The 15,089-nt window shown below is 35.3% G+C and overlaps 1 protein-coding gene and 1 pseudogene across 1 annotated transcript; one reads left to right on the forward strand and one right to left on the reverse strand.

Moving 5' to 3' along the window:
* Positions 1-10,530: 10,530 nt before the first annotated feature.
* Positions 10,531-12,615, forward strand: LOC125662093 (E3 SUMO-protein ligase ZBED1-like). The gene is made up of 2 exons (XM_056147269.1): positions 10,531-10,942; positions 11,092-12,615. Exon 2 carries the CDS (start codon positions 11,132-11,134, stop codon positions 12,386-12,388), a length of 1,257 nt encoding a protein of 418 aa, XP_056003244.1. The 5' UTR covers positions 10,531-10,942; positions 11,092-11,131; the 3' UTR covers positions 12,389-12,615.
* A 191-nt stretch (positions 12,616-12,806) lies between these two features.
* On the reverse strand, positions 12,807-14,774 carry LOC130049642 (uncharacterized; annotated as a pseudogene).
* Between the last annotated feature and the right edge of the window lie 315 nt (positions 14,775-15,089).

Genomic DNA, 15,089 nt, shown 5'->3' on the forward strand with positions numbered 1-15,089 from the left:
GCCCAAGGGCCTAGAATCGCTCTTCTGATAAATTGTACAACCCCACCATTTCTATTCTTAGCCTCTTAGTATTCTAAATCTTTAGTTAAATCCTAAGAATTCAAAAAAGTAGGTCAATGTGACCTACTTTTTGGTTTACACATTTTGAGAACCCAAGAAATATCAACTGACAAAGTTTGATGATTTTAAGCCAATTAGTATCTGAATATTGAAATATAGCTGTCAAATTCCAATCGTAGTTCATGATGACCTACTTTTTGGTCAGCGAACTCCGAACATGCAAGACCCATCAACTGACAAAGTTTGATGACTGCAGGTCAAATAGTATCTGAAATATATAAATATAGCCGTCCAATTCCAAAAGTAGGTCAAGATGACCTACTTTTTGGTCAACACCCTTTGAACATGCAAGACGCATCAACTGACAAAGTTTGATGACTGTAGGTCAAATAGTATCTGAAATATATAAATATAGGTGTCCAATTCCAAAAGTAGGTCAAGTTGACCTACTTTTTGGTCGAAACCTTTCGAACATGCAAGACCCATCAACTGACAAAGTTTGATGACTGTAGGTCAAATAGTATCTGAAATATATAAATATAGCCGTCAAATTCCAAAAGTAGGTCAAGGTGACCTACTTTTTGGTTGACACACTCCGTTGACTCGAGATGCATCAACTGTCAAAGTTTGATGATCCTAAGTTTTACAGTGCCCAAAATATGCATCTAAAATTGAAAATGTGAAATTTGAATATCTGCAAAATTCAAAAAGTAGGTCACTGTGACCTACTTTTTTTTTATAAATATGTTTCAAGGCCTCAAGATGCATCAACTTACAAGATTTGATGATTCTAAACCTCTCGGTATTTGAAATAACAACTTAAAATATATCTTTATATGATAAGCCATACAATTCAGAAAGTAGGTCACGGTGACCTATTTTTCAGTTGACGCATTTCAAGGTCCCATGATCCACCAACTGACAAGTTTTGATGATCATAGGTTTCAAAGTGTCCAAGATATGCATCAGAATTAATTTTAAAATAAATACCTGCAAAATTCAAAAAGTAGGTCACCGTGACCTACTTTTGAGACAACTTGACACAAGGTCCTAAGATGCATCAACTGTCAAAATTTGATGATCCTAGTCCTTAAAATGACTAAAATATCTAAGATTTAAGGAATTTAAATTTTTTTTTAATTTAGGTCAACTTTGAAGTGACCTTGAGACCACGCCCTTTGCCCCAGGGTAATGCCTTGAACAATTTTTAATCTACAACATATCCTCATCCTTATGTGTAAGTTTGGTGATAATCTGCCCTGTGGTTCTTGAGAAGAAGATTTTTTAGCAACCACTACTTTTGTTTGTATTTTCCTGATTATCTCCCCTTGTTAAAGGGTCACATCCCCCTATTTAGTATGTATGAAAGCCCTTGGGCCAATGATACCCTGTAACAAATTTGAAAAAAATTGGCCAAGGGGTTCTTGAGTTATAGCCCTTTTTCTAAAAAGTTTACGCACACCGCACAAATGGCCATAGCATTAGCTCTTTGAGCCTTCGGCTCAGAAGAGCTAATAAATTTAAGTTTACTTAAGAATTTTTATAGTAATCAATAAGTATCCTCCTTGAATGGCATAGTCTGAGATATTGTATGGTTAAGCATGATGATGGTTATTTTGTCCCGTGTCTGAGGACAGGCAGAGATTGACCAATCAGATTCTAACAATTAAAATTCCGGCCATGCGGTGCGTCACTCTGCCTCTTCTCCCACCTACAGCTTTGGAGGACGGACGTTTTTTTCAAGTTTGTGAGTTATTGGTTAGCAAGTACTGTATTTGGTGAGTAAAATTATTTTATCATGTCTTCAATGGGCAAAACTTCGGTTGTCATTCTAAGTCACTCAATTGTACGTCGTTTTCACGAATTTTTGAAGCATGGTGACGATATCAGATATTCTGAAAATCTTGGTCTTGAAAGAACGCATTCCGTTTTGTACAGGGGTGTAGGTGGAAGGAAAGTTCACGATATACTATCTAAGGATATAGAGAAAGTCGTTGAATTAGGTCCCGAGATAGTTGTTTTGATGATTGGGGAGAACGATATTGTTCCTAGTACAGATCCTGCATTGTTGGCTGCAAAAATTGAAGCGGTGGTGTCGGTGATGCATCGCCGTTATAAGGTTGGGAAGATAATTGTCTGCAAATTATTGCCAAGATTTAAGGTTAATTTTGGATACAATGAAATAGCAGACAGTGTGAATGTAATACTGAGAGTCGCATTGCCATCACTAGGTTATTGTGTGTTTTAGGAACACGGGAATTATTTCATTTCTCCCTGTGAAGGAGATTGTAGTCGGAAATTCGTTTGTGACGGAGTTCACTTGAATAAACATGGGAATGTTCATTTATTTGGGAGTGTAAGGGGAGCGTTAATTTCAGAGGGAAAATAGGTTTTCTAGAAAATGGAGCAAGATTTCAGATTTATTCTTTTGTTGCATATAGCATTTAAGTATGGTTAGTAACATGTATATGTGTTCATTGTGGTACTAAAAAAAAAAAAAAAAAAAAAAAAAAATCTCGTACCAGTAAATTTGTAAGGCATTATTTAGAAATGTTAAAGTTACCAGAATTTTGTGATCCTTACAGTACTTGAGGCAAGACCTAAGTACAAGTTTCAGGCAGTGACTGTACTTGCCATTTTGTACCCGCTTGGGTTTTCGTTTTACTTTCAACTTTTACCATGTTTTTCCTGGCGATTTTTCCATCGATTTTATTTGATTTATCTAGGAATGTATATTAATGAGTTCCAGATTTATCCTTTTTGTGAAGAATAATCGTTGGGAAAATTTCTGTCATTTATTTCTTACGGTATTAGTTGATTACTAAAATTCTGTGAGTTTTTACAGTACTTAAGGCATGACCTAAGTACAAGTTTCAGGCAGTCATTGTACTTGCCATTTTGTACCCACTTGGGTTTTTCGTTTTAGTTTCAACTTTTACCATGTTTTCCCTGGCGATTTTTCCATCGATTTTATTTGATTTATCTAGGAATGTATATTAATGAGTTCCAGATTTATCCTTTTTGTGAAGAATAATCGTTGGGAAAATTTCTGCCATTTATTTCTTACGGTATTAGTTGATTACTAAAATATGTGAGTTTTTACAGTACTTAAGGCAAGACCTAAGTACAAGTTTCAGGCAGTCATTGTACTTGCCATTTTGTACCCGCTTGGGTTTTTTCATTTTAGTTTCAACTTTTACCCTGGCGATTTTCCATCGATTATATTTGATTTATCTAGGAATGTATCACAATGCGTTCGAGATTTATCCTTTCTGTAAAGAATAATCGTTGAGAAAATGCCTGCCAATTTATTTGTACGGTATTAGTTGATTACTAAAATCTTTGTGTTTTTACAGTACTTAAGGCAAGACCTAAGTACAAGTTTCAGGCAGTCATTGTACTTGCCAATTTGTACCCGTTTGGGTTTTTCGCTTTAGTTTCAACTTTTACCCTGGAGATTTTTTCATAGGTTTTTTATTTGATTTCTCTAGGGATAGAAGTAGAATATTCTCAGGTTTATCACGAAGTACAATGTAGTGACAGTCTACACTCAAGGGCAGATATTTACATGTCCACGTGGAAGTGACGTTTGCGTCACGCGTCCACTGGTACCAGTGAGAGAATGACTTTGAACGTAATTAGTTCATATTAACTTTGTGATTTGGTTCTATCCACGTGCATGCACACCCGTTTTTGATTGTTCAATGATTCAATGTTTTTTCGTTTTCTATCATCACTTAAATTTATCGTTAAAATATGCCTATTAAACTCATTGTTCCAAATTGTTGCTTCAGAAAGAAAATGTTACATTTTAGGTTTATTGCTTATGGTAATTGTAGAGTTTAATAGTTCGATACCGAATTGTAAATTCCTTCTATTCATGGTATTATCTATATTTGAGGTATGAAGTATTATGATGAATGTGTTGACGATCTTTCTACAAGAATTCGATTCTCAGATTATTGTATGATCACCACGACCAGTTTATTGCATAGTCGAAGAACAATTAACAATACATAGTCGTCTTTATGCAAGGCATTAAAGCCTACTCGGTGATTTGGCACGGCAATAGGTGAAACGACTTCAAATGTGGTGATTTATTACTGATGTCAGCGCTTCGTTTTATGTAGCTAGTAGTCCTTACGGAGTGGCATCTGTTCAAGAGAAGCTGATTAATTGCTTTTACAGTCGCACAATGGGGGGTGCGATTTGCTTGCATTAAGGGAAAATTTTGGTTTAGTTTGAAAACAATATTGGTTCTTTCTTTATTGTGATATTTCCGGGATAACTTTTGTTATCAGCTGTAATCGGTACAGGGTGTCTGTAACTAGTGTAAGTACAGAATCAGGCGATTAGCCACCAATAGGAGAAAAGATTCAGTTTCTATCACTTTAGTTTATTGCTTTTCAATAACATTACCATTTGTAGTTATGCATACTTAATTTTTTGTATAATGTATTTTCAAAATATTGGCATGTGATGTACACACGCAAAAGTCATGGTATTACTTGCATCTTCTAGGCATTCATTTTTAACTTAACACAGATTATGTTAAATATAAGGATATATTCTTCTGTCTCAATTTACAATTCTGTAGGTATATTTACTAGCATTATGCCAGGAAAAAGAAGCAAACCCCAGCAATCCAAAACAAACCAGGCGAAACGACCTCGACGTGGCCAAAACAAAAGAGGAGAACGAGAACTTTCTACTGATGCTGTGACAGGGGATGTCAGCACTTCACCAACCACTATTCCTCCTGAAACTTTGGCAGCATTGACCCAAGCCATAACAAAGTCGGTTACAGAGAAAGTGTTAGCAGAGATAAAACCATTGCTACAACAGCAGGGGGGTAACTCTGTTCATAATGAAGGGTCAGATTGTCAAATGATAAGTAGGTCAGGGAGTGCAAACATTTCTGGTTTGGTATCAAGTGCTGTGGTTGAACACAGTTCACAGATTGTTGGTACTGAATGCCCATCTTTAGCAAATGCAGGTAAGAAGGCAGGATTTGTAAGCTTTTCTGTACCAATAGAGGCAAAGGTTTCAGACAAAATCAAATCAAAAATTTGGTCAAAACAGTATGTTGATATGGCTCTGTTGTTAAAAAAGGAAAAGGGAAAAAGTAAATATTCTATCAAAGTTGAAGAACAAGATCAGTCAGGTAAGGTGGTGATTCACAATATGAGGTCCGAAGATGATGACGATGTAAGGGATGGCTCCTTATCCCTGAATGACTGGGTAACGGCATGGAATAGGTATGCAACAATATATTACATTAAGTATACATCTGCACAACCAAAACTTGCAAAACATATGGAATCTGTTAGGCAGATTGCAGAAGACAAGGGAGATTGGAGAAAATATGATAAGGAGTTCAGGGAACTCATAGAACAAGGTGAGGTAGAATGGGGTGACGTCCATATGGAGATATATGTTAATGCTCGCCTCAAGCAATCTGAGAAAAAGTTGAGCAAAATTGCAACAGAGCGTTCAACATTGGGTAAGTATGAGGAAATTCCTCATGGAGCATGCTTTGCCTTTCACAAAGCTGGGAGATATTGTACCCTAGGTGCTTCTTGCAAATTTCAGCACAGATGTTTTAATTGTGGTGGCATCCATCCAATTTATTCATGTAAAAATCTGCTTCAACGGCCATTTCGTTTCTTGGACAGAGCTAGAACCCAAAAATCATTTCAAAGTAATGGAAAACAAACTTACACAGGTAATTATAAATCCACAAAGGCAACCTATTCCACAAAAGGGTCCAACGCCAATAAATCCCAGTAGGTTAGAGTATTGGTTAGTGGGGTATGACAACATAGAAACTGAATTTTTAGTTAATGGTTTTAGATATGGTTTTAGTATTGGTTATACAAGGGAAATTGAAAATATCGTTTCTAAAAACTTGAAATCAGCAAATGACTTACCAGAGGTTATCAGCAAGAAGTTAGAGAAAGAGATATGTTTGGGTAGAATTATGGGTCCTTTCACAGAAAAGCCATTGCCAGTTTTACATTGTTCCCCCTTAGGTCTAGTTAACAAGAAAACAGAGGGTGAGTACCGTATGATTCATCATCTGTCATATCCAGAAGGTAAATCGGTCAATGATGGCATCCCAGAAGAGGAGTCATTTGTTCAATACTCTTCTGTTGAGGATGCTATTCAGTACATTAAAAAGTGTGGGAAAGGATCATATTGTTGCAAAACAGATATTTCTAATGCATTTAGGATTATCAATTTACATGCATCCCAGTTTAAATATTTTGGTTTTACATGGCAAGGTAATTGGTATTTTGACACATGTCTTCAGATGGGTTGCAGTTCTTCTTGTCGCATATTTGAAAGGTTTAGTACGGCGGTTCAGTGGATAGCACAAGAAAAATTAGGTATAAAATTTATGACTCATGTATTAGATGATTTTCTAATTGTTGATAAATCTGCCACAGAATGCCGCAAAAAACTTGAGACATTCTTAACAGTTTGTGCTGACATAGGTATACCTATGGCTAAGGATAAAACATTCGGTCCAGACAAGATAATGACTTTTCTGGGTTATGAATTAGACACCGAGATGATGGAGGCACGGCTACCTATCAGTGATTGGTCTTCTTAATTTTGCTTGTAATGTGGTCTTGCCAGGAAGAGCATTTCTAAGGCGACTTATCAATACCACTGTTGGCATTACAAAATCATATTATCGCATTAGATTAAACAAAGAGGTAAAAGCAGATTTACATACTTGGTTGGCCTTTTTGGATCAATTCAACGGTAGGTCAGTTTTCTTACCGGATAGGTGGGTAGATTCCAACGAATTGAAATTGTATACAGATGTTTCAGGATCTATTGGATATGGGGCAGTGTTAGGAGGACATTGGTTCTATGGTACTTGGGATGTTAATTGGAAAAAATGTAATATTACTCTCTTGGAATTTTATCCAATAGTTTTAGCTCTTAAAGTGTGGAGTCATATTTTGAAAAACAAATGTATTTACTTTTACACAGATAATTATGCTCTTGTGCATATCATTAACAAAAATCATCGAAAGATAAATGTATAATGTATCTGGTGAGAGAGTTAGTGCTCATTTGTTTGCAGTCTAACATTTTGTTTCAAGCTCGGCATCTTAGTACCAAAGAAAATATTCTATGTGACTGTTTGTCTCGTTTGAAGGTTCAGCAGTTCCATCAGTTGGCTCCTTGGATGGACAAAGAACCGATGTTGATTCCTCAGCTGCCAGCCTTACCTCCTTAGAACCAGTCTTGAGGAATCTGTTGAATTCAACATTGGCACCAGCTTCCACTCAGGCATATAAAAGGGCATGGGCTACTTTCAGAAATTTTGCAAACTAATTTCATATAAGTAATGATCTTCCATTGTCTCAGGATACTTTGGCATTGTTTATCTCTTATGTATTTGCTGAAGGTTATGCAGCCTCTTCTATTGTGTCATTTATTTCATCAATAGCATATATACATAGAATCAATAACTTGCCCGACAATACGTCATCCTTCCTTGTTCAAAAACTGTTAAGTTCTTGTCGCAAATCAAGACCTTCAATGGATATTCGTTTACCAATAGCAATTGCAGTGCTACATAAAATCTGTGGGGCATTAGAAAATACAGTGTCAAATATTTATAAGAAAGTACTATTTCAAGCAATGTTTTTTATTGGCTTTCCATGGGTTCCTCAGAATAGGAGAAATAACATCAAGTTGCACTGCTAATCATATCTTGCAAATGTCACAGGTTACTTTTCTAAAAAGTAAAATTTTGATTCACTTTCAAAATTATAAACATTCTGGTGGTAAAGTCTTTACACTTACAATCAATTCGTGCAACTCTTTTAAATATTGTCTAGTCGGGGCATTATATTACTACTTAAAAATGAAAGGGGGGCGTGAAGGGCCCCTTTTTTGCTACCCCCCCCCCAAATATCCCTGTCTCAAGGCACGAATTCTCAAACATATTAAAAGAGAGTCTCATGTTTTGTAATTTGGATGTTAATAGATTCAAAGGACATTCTTTTCGAATTGGAATGGCCTCTTACTGTGCATCACGGGGGATGAGTGATAGTCAGATTAGATTCCTGGGCAGATGGAAATCAGATGCATTTAAATCTTACATAAGACATGTGACACCATGTTGATATATGTCTGGGTTGAAGTGGAGCTAAAAGGCAGATCTCAGTGTTCTTTACATGTGCAGGACCTTGACTTCCAAGTGTGTTTCAGGATTATTACCTAACGGGGACATATGCTTAAGTCATTTGTTAATACTTAGGCTGGTAAATGTTCAAGCTACACACATATATGACGGTGGTGAAATGACAGTGAGAAATGTTACATGCGATGTACTGTTTGTATGGGGCATATGTTTATCCCTTATCAAGAACATTTATGCCTGAGTCATTTGTTAATACTCAGGATCACATACAAACCAAATCCTCAAATGACGGTAATACTTTGATTTTGTTGTAACGAGGGCATATGTTTATCTCTCAAAGAGCAATTTTATCATTATTATTATTGAGTTGTAATAGATACATGTATATTTTCCTACATGTCTCATGGACAAGTTGTGTTTCTCTTGTAGTATGGGACATATGTTTATTCCCATATTGCAATGTCCAAATTATGTAATTGTTACCCACTACTGATAATTTTATGGTTTGATGTGTGTTGCCACAGTTTTCCTTCATGGGTCTGAACTTTCCCTGTTTCGGTCAAGTCAGTGGCGTTTTCAGACCCATTTTCATAATTTTTCGGTTAAGTCTAAGTTTTAATTACTGGAAATTTGGATTATCTCCCTTTACAAAATTGGTTTATTTTTCATATTTACATTTTGTGTCTGTTAAAATTATATGACATTGTTAATAATACTTTTGAGAATTCCAAACAAATTATTAAACGTCACAAAGGTGGCAACACACGACAAACTGTTCTTCAGGCTTTTTATTCATTAGAGGAGGATAAGATATGGTGATTTTAGTGATGAGAGGATTTTGGAAAGAAAGAAGCAAATTAATGGGTTACTGGGCAATAAAGACTTATTGCATTAATATAAATAAATTTAAGTTTACTTAAGAATTTTTATAGTAATCAATAAGTATCCTCCTTGAATGGCATAGTCTGAGATATTGTATGGTTAAGCATGATGTTGGTTATTTTGTCCCGTGTCTGAGGACAGGCAGAGATTGACCAATCAGATTCTAACAATTAAAATTCCGGCCATGCGGTGCGTCACTCTGCCTCTTCTCCCACCTACAGCTTTGGAGGACGGACGTTTTTTCAAGTTTGTGAGTTACCTCCTTCCGCCCCTCCTCCGCCAATTTTTGTTGTTATTTGAAATTTGTAAAGCGTTTTCAGACCCATTTTCATAATTTTTCGGTTAAGTCTAAGTTTTAATTACTGGAAATTTGGATTATCTCCCTTTACAAAATTGGTTTATTTTTCATATTTACATTTTGTGTCTGTTAAAATTATATGACATTTAGAGGTGCGCGGTATTACCGGTATACCGGTATGTTTTCGCTACCGGTATGTACCGCGGTACACGAGGCCAAATACCGGTATGTTCAAGTCCGACAACTCTTAACAAAAATATAAAATGGAAACAAAGCATAGATATAAAAATATACAATATAAAATCTAAATATATGTATACATTAAAAAAATAAATATTTATTAAAGAAACAAACATCAACATTTGTATACGTTGTGACTCACTTTATTTACATTGTCTCTTCGTCATGATGTAATGAAAGGTATGTCTAACTACAGTACACAATCGGCAATACGTATCAAGTATTTTAAAAAATAAAACGATTTGATTTTTAATAAAAACATATCAAAATTTTTAAAAACTGATAGAAATAAATTTCATTTCAATAAGAAAACCTTTAATATTTGGTAGACTATAAAATTGTTTTATGTTGTATGCTTTATGCGGGTCATATACCGTTCCCGCCAATTAGGCAAACCCCGAGTAAAATGGAAGTAGCAGACACGGATTTTGAGATCGTACCAAATAAAAGAGCAAAATCCTCAATTTGGAAACAGTTTGGTCTGAAGAAAAGGAAGTCAGATGGAAGGATTGAGGAAAGTGTTGCGATTTGTAAACTATGTGACTCTGTGATCAAGTGTGCGGGAGGTGGCACTTCTAATCTTACAGCCCATTTACGCCGTCACCATCCACTACAAGTTACAAGTACTGCTACAGCTACCTCTGAAAAAAGTAACGCCGCGTCCCATGGTTTTCAGCCACAATCTCTGACTGTAGATGGGATGTTCGATAATAGACAGCTTTATAAATCGTCATCACCCAAAGCAGTGGACATTACGCAAAAAATTGCTAAATTTTTGGTCAAGGACCTTAGACCTTACAGAATGGTTGACAGCCCAGAGTTTAGAGATATTATCAATGCATTGGACCCGAGATACCATCTCGAAAACAATTTAGTGAGGCCATCATCCCTAAAATGTACAACGCAGTGAAGGAAAATGTACTACAAACCTTGTCATCAGCAACACAGGTAATTGTGATAAGATATTTTATTTTGTCATCAACGACACGGGTAATTATGAAAAAAAAAATTCATTTTTGAGATAAAGTAACACTTAAGAAAAAGAAAATACATAGTCACTATACACACATTTTAATTAACACTTTACGACAGTGTATGTTTAATGTTTATATTGTTTACCGAGTTCATAATTACAAAAATATATTCTGAATTAATTAAGGTGGCAATCACTAGTGATGGATGGACCTCGAGGTCAACCGAGTCATATGTCACTGTCACGGCAACCTTTGTTGATGCAAATTGGGAGATGCAGAATTATGTTCTTCAAACCAGGCCCATGCCAGAAAGTCATACAGGTTTGTTGTTTTAAATTTCATATTACACAATGTATATTGGATGATATTTCCTTGACCCTTGTGTAACTTACTTATATGAAAAATTAGAGAATTAGAAATCGATGAAATAAGAAAGTAATAATTTAATTAATTTTGAATGTATTTTACAGCTGAAAATGTGGCATCTGTCATCAGGGAGGCCTGTAAAGAATGGAAACTTCCAAGTCCTCTTGGTCCTCCGCCACTGGTGACAATGCAGCAAATATGTTAAAAGCAGGGCAGATAATTGGGTGCATTCACATAGGATGTTTAGCTCACACTCTGAATTTAGCAGCACAACGTTCCCTGAAAGTGAAAACTGTCTCTAATCTGTTGGCCCGTATCAGAACCATTGTTGCATTTTTTCATCGCAGCACTGTGGCAGCATCAGTTTTAAAAGCCAAGGCAGAACTGTTGGCTATCCCAAACCACAAACTCAAAATTGATGTGTGTACCAGATGGAATTCTACCTTTGATATGATTGAGAGATTTCTAGAAATGCAGGCTGCTGTCATAGCTTCACTTAGATGCAAGGAATTATCACATATTAAGAACAAGGATATAAGCAACCTAAGTGATGAGAGTGTCTCTCTGGCAGAAAACATTGCAGCTTGTTTGAAACCCTTAAAGGACATGACCACTATGCTCTGCACTGAATCCACTCCAACTCTTTCTGTGATTATGCCACTTCATCGACAGCTCATCACCAACATTCTAGTCGCAAAAGAGGATGATTCCCACACAGTTGTGGAGATGAAGAAGCTTATGAAAAATGATTTGGAATCAAGGTATGCAGACAAGAAAGACTTTCTCAACATGGTGTCAGCCATTGATCCTCGTTTTAAATCTTTACCATATCTCACTGATGAAGAAAAGACAGATGTGTTTGACCATGTCACGCAGGAAGTAGTACGTCTAGCAGGAGCCAAATTGAAACCATTTGTTGTGAAAACAGAAAAAGAAGATGAAAGCACATCTACGATTGTTCAGCCTAACTTGCCCTTATTGCCTGCGCTTCCTGGTGATTCAGAAATTCAGATTAAAAATGAAACAGTTGTTGAAACCAGCAGCAAGACAGGAACATTTGCAGATTCCTCCTGTGTCTTGCATGACATTTTGGGTGATGTATTTGTTACTTTAGTAGAGCCACCAAAATCATCCCTTGAGTTAGTACAGATGGAAGTCATCAATTATAAGAGTGAGCCATCAATTCCACTAAAGGCCAATCCTTTAAACTGGTGGCGTGACCACAAGACCAAATATCCACAGCTGTGTGATCTAGCTAAATCTTTCCTCTGTATCCCAGCCACAAGTGTGCCTTCAGAGAGGGTGTTCTCAACTGCAGGAGACATTATAACTGCACAACGGGCTAACCTTAAAGGAAAGCATGTGGACACTCTGATCTTCTTGAAAAAAAATATGATATAAGATCATATAGATTTAAAACAGTTCAATTAATCCATCCATTTACCAATGTTCATTGTTTATTATAGTTTGTTACTTTTGCGGTTTTTTTTATATTCTTTTGTTTATAATAGTCATTCCTGTTGATTCTAGTCATGATACAGAGACACTGCTGTATACTAAGTATATACTATATACTTACTTTTATGTTGTTACTGGTTTCAAAATAAAATTTGACAATATATTTCTCTTTTTATATTGCATCGAATAAATTAAATACCATTTGCAATCAATTAACTATTACCTGCTAATTATATACAATGAATCACAACTAAAAAACGATAAAAATTAAATCATATTACTTAAAGGTAAAATGTGCGGTATACCGTGGTATGTACCGCGGTATTGTGCAAATACCATGGTATACCGCTGTACTTTTTTTTTTGGCGGTACCCAACCCTAATGACATTGTTAATAATACTTTTTAGAATTTCAAACAAATTATTAAACGTCACAAAGGTGGCAACACACGACAAACTGTTCTTCAGGCTTTTTATTCATTAGAGGAGGATAAGATATGGTGATTTTAGTGATGAGAGGATTTTGGAAAGGAAGAAGCAAATTAATGGGTTACTGGGCAATGAAAAGACTTATTGCATTAATATAAAACGACATTTTTTGACTAAATAGAGTAAATTTTGGAAGTTTTTCAATATAAATCCCCCATCTTTTTTTTATACTATCAAATTTCTCTAGTGTAGTATTCCTCCTTAACTGCTCTGATTATTTTGCCATACAGGCAATATTATCAAAGTTCACTGAAATTTACAAATACATGTTAATGTACAGTAGCATACACAGATGGTAAACATTTACAGTCATGTGCACAAACTTGGTTGAGACTATCGGGACTTTTTTACTTTCATATCCTATGAGAAATGAGAACTCTGAAAATGGCATAAAATTGTAATTCTTTAAGGAGGTATGCTACACCAGAGAAATTTGATGTAGATGAAAAGTGGCGGATATGTACAACAATATTTTGAAGTTGAAAATTTGCTTCATTTTGTCAAAAAATACAGTTTTAGTAGAAGGTAATCTGAAAAAAATTTAAAACCCCTGCTGGACTCGAACCTGCGATCTACAGTTCAGCAGTCGGTATTCTAACCCACTGAGCTACTCGGCTAGGTAAATAAATAGAAAAGGAAAAGTCAAATATTACTGATATCGATTTTGTCATCCATTTTTCTAAAGGAAGTCAGCCATTATGACGATGTAGAGTACTACCTTAATAAGAAATATAACTAAAAATGGCATAAGAAAATGTAAACTCTACTTGAGCAAAATTTGTAAAAAGAAAAATTGTAGAAAAAATATTGACAATTGTACATTTGAATAATCTTATTCATATGTAAAGTAATATAAACAAGTGAAACTGAAAAATAATAAAAATACAAAAAATCAACAATGTAATGTTTATACATGAATAAACTTTCAATTATAAAACAACTGACCAGAAAATACCCAGATGATCTTTTCTGCATTGACTAGGAATTCACAGCAAACATTTCAAATATTAAATAAACATGACTGCTAAAATCTAGTAAAATTCAGCCACAAATGACCCCCAATGGTAAGTGATCTTTTCTACATTGAATAGCAACTTACAGCAAATAATTCAAATGTTCAACAAATATGACTTTGCTAAAATCTAGTAAAATCTAGCAAATCCAGCCTAACAAACAGCTGCCCTGTTGGCCACTTAGCTCTGTACTCTGCTCTTTTGTGTCTGAGCAGACGTGATGGCACCATTTCCAAAGTATTCAGATTTTAAGTTCACCTGACCAACCAATTCATTGGCTATTTCTGCAAAAACATGATAGTCCAAAACAGTTTCCAAATTGCATGCAACATCACAATATCTAAGAGTGGGAAGTATTTCTAGAATACATTTCAGTTCTCCAACTGTTCTGTAATCACACAACACAAATTTCAAAACCCGTAACTCTACATGTGACAAAGAACTCAGTAACTGAAAAAAAATATTCTTTAAAAAAAATCCTTTCAGGACAAGACTTTCAAGTTTTTGAAAGTTCACATCAAATAAGTTGATAATTGGCTGTATATTACTGGTTTTCTGCTCACCACTTAGTCCAATTATTGTCACTTTTTCCAAGTCTGGCATCAACTTCATGCCACAGTCAATTGTAAGTGTTTCAATGTGAATGATTATTTCAGTTCTTGTGAGGTAGACCACATTTCTGAACTTTTTACAAACTAAAAACAATTTACAATGAAGATCATCCATTTGAACAAACTCAAAAATTTTCTTCAAAATGTGCAGTGGCAATTCACAAATTTTATAGCAACCTGAAAAAGAAAATATACTGCTGATATAGTCCTTTTCAATACATGAATATCATTCTATTTGTTTTTCATAATTTCCAAAAATTGTCTTAAGAGGTTATTTTTTTCTTTTGCTCGCTCGTCTCTTTTTCTCTCTCTGTCCTCCCTTTCAATCTTTCTTTGTTTTTCCATTTCTAATACAACTTCTATCAACTTTGTACCTGATTATGAAGTACTAGCAAAGTTTCTTTTTTCACGTCGTCTGCATGCTGATGCAGATGTGCTTTTTCTGCTATTTTCGGGAGAAGTTTCAGAGGCCACCCTTTCTTTGTCTGAAGTGCTGGAGTCTGTATCTCCCTTGAAATCATTCTCCTCCTCT

This window comes from Ostrea edulis, chromosome 8 (assembly GCF_947568905.1).
Source record: "Ostrea edulis chromosome 8, xbOstEdul1.1, whole genome shotgun sequence".
Lineage (NCBI taxonomy): Eukaryota > Metazoa > Mollusca > Bivalvia > Ostreida > Ostreidae > Ostrea > Ostrea edulis.

What these genes read in the sequence shown, in the direction of transcription:
- LOC125662093 (XM_056147269.1), top strand. Translation starts at nt 11,132, where the DNA reads ATGGAAACTTCCAAGTCCTCTTGGTCCTCCGCCACTGGTGACAATGCA.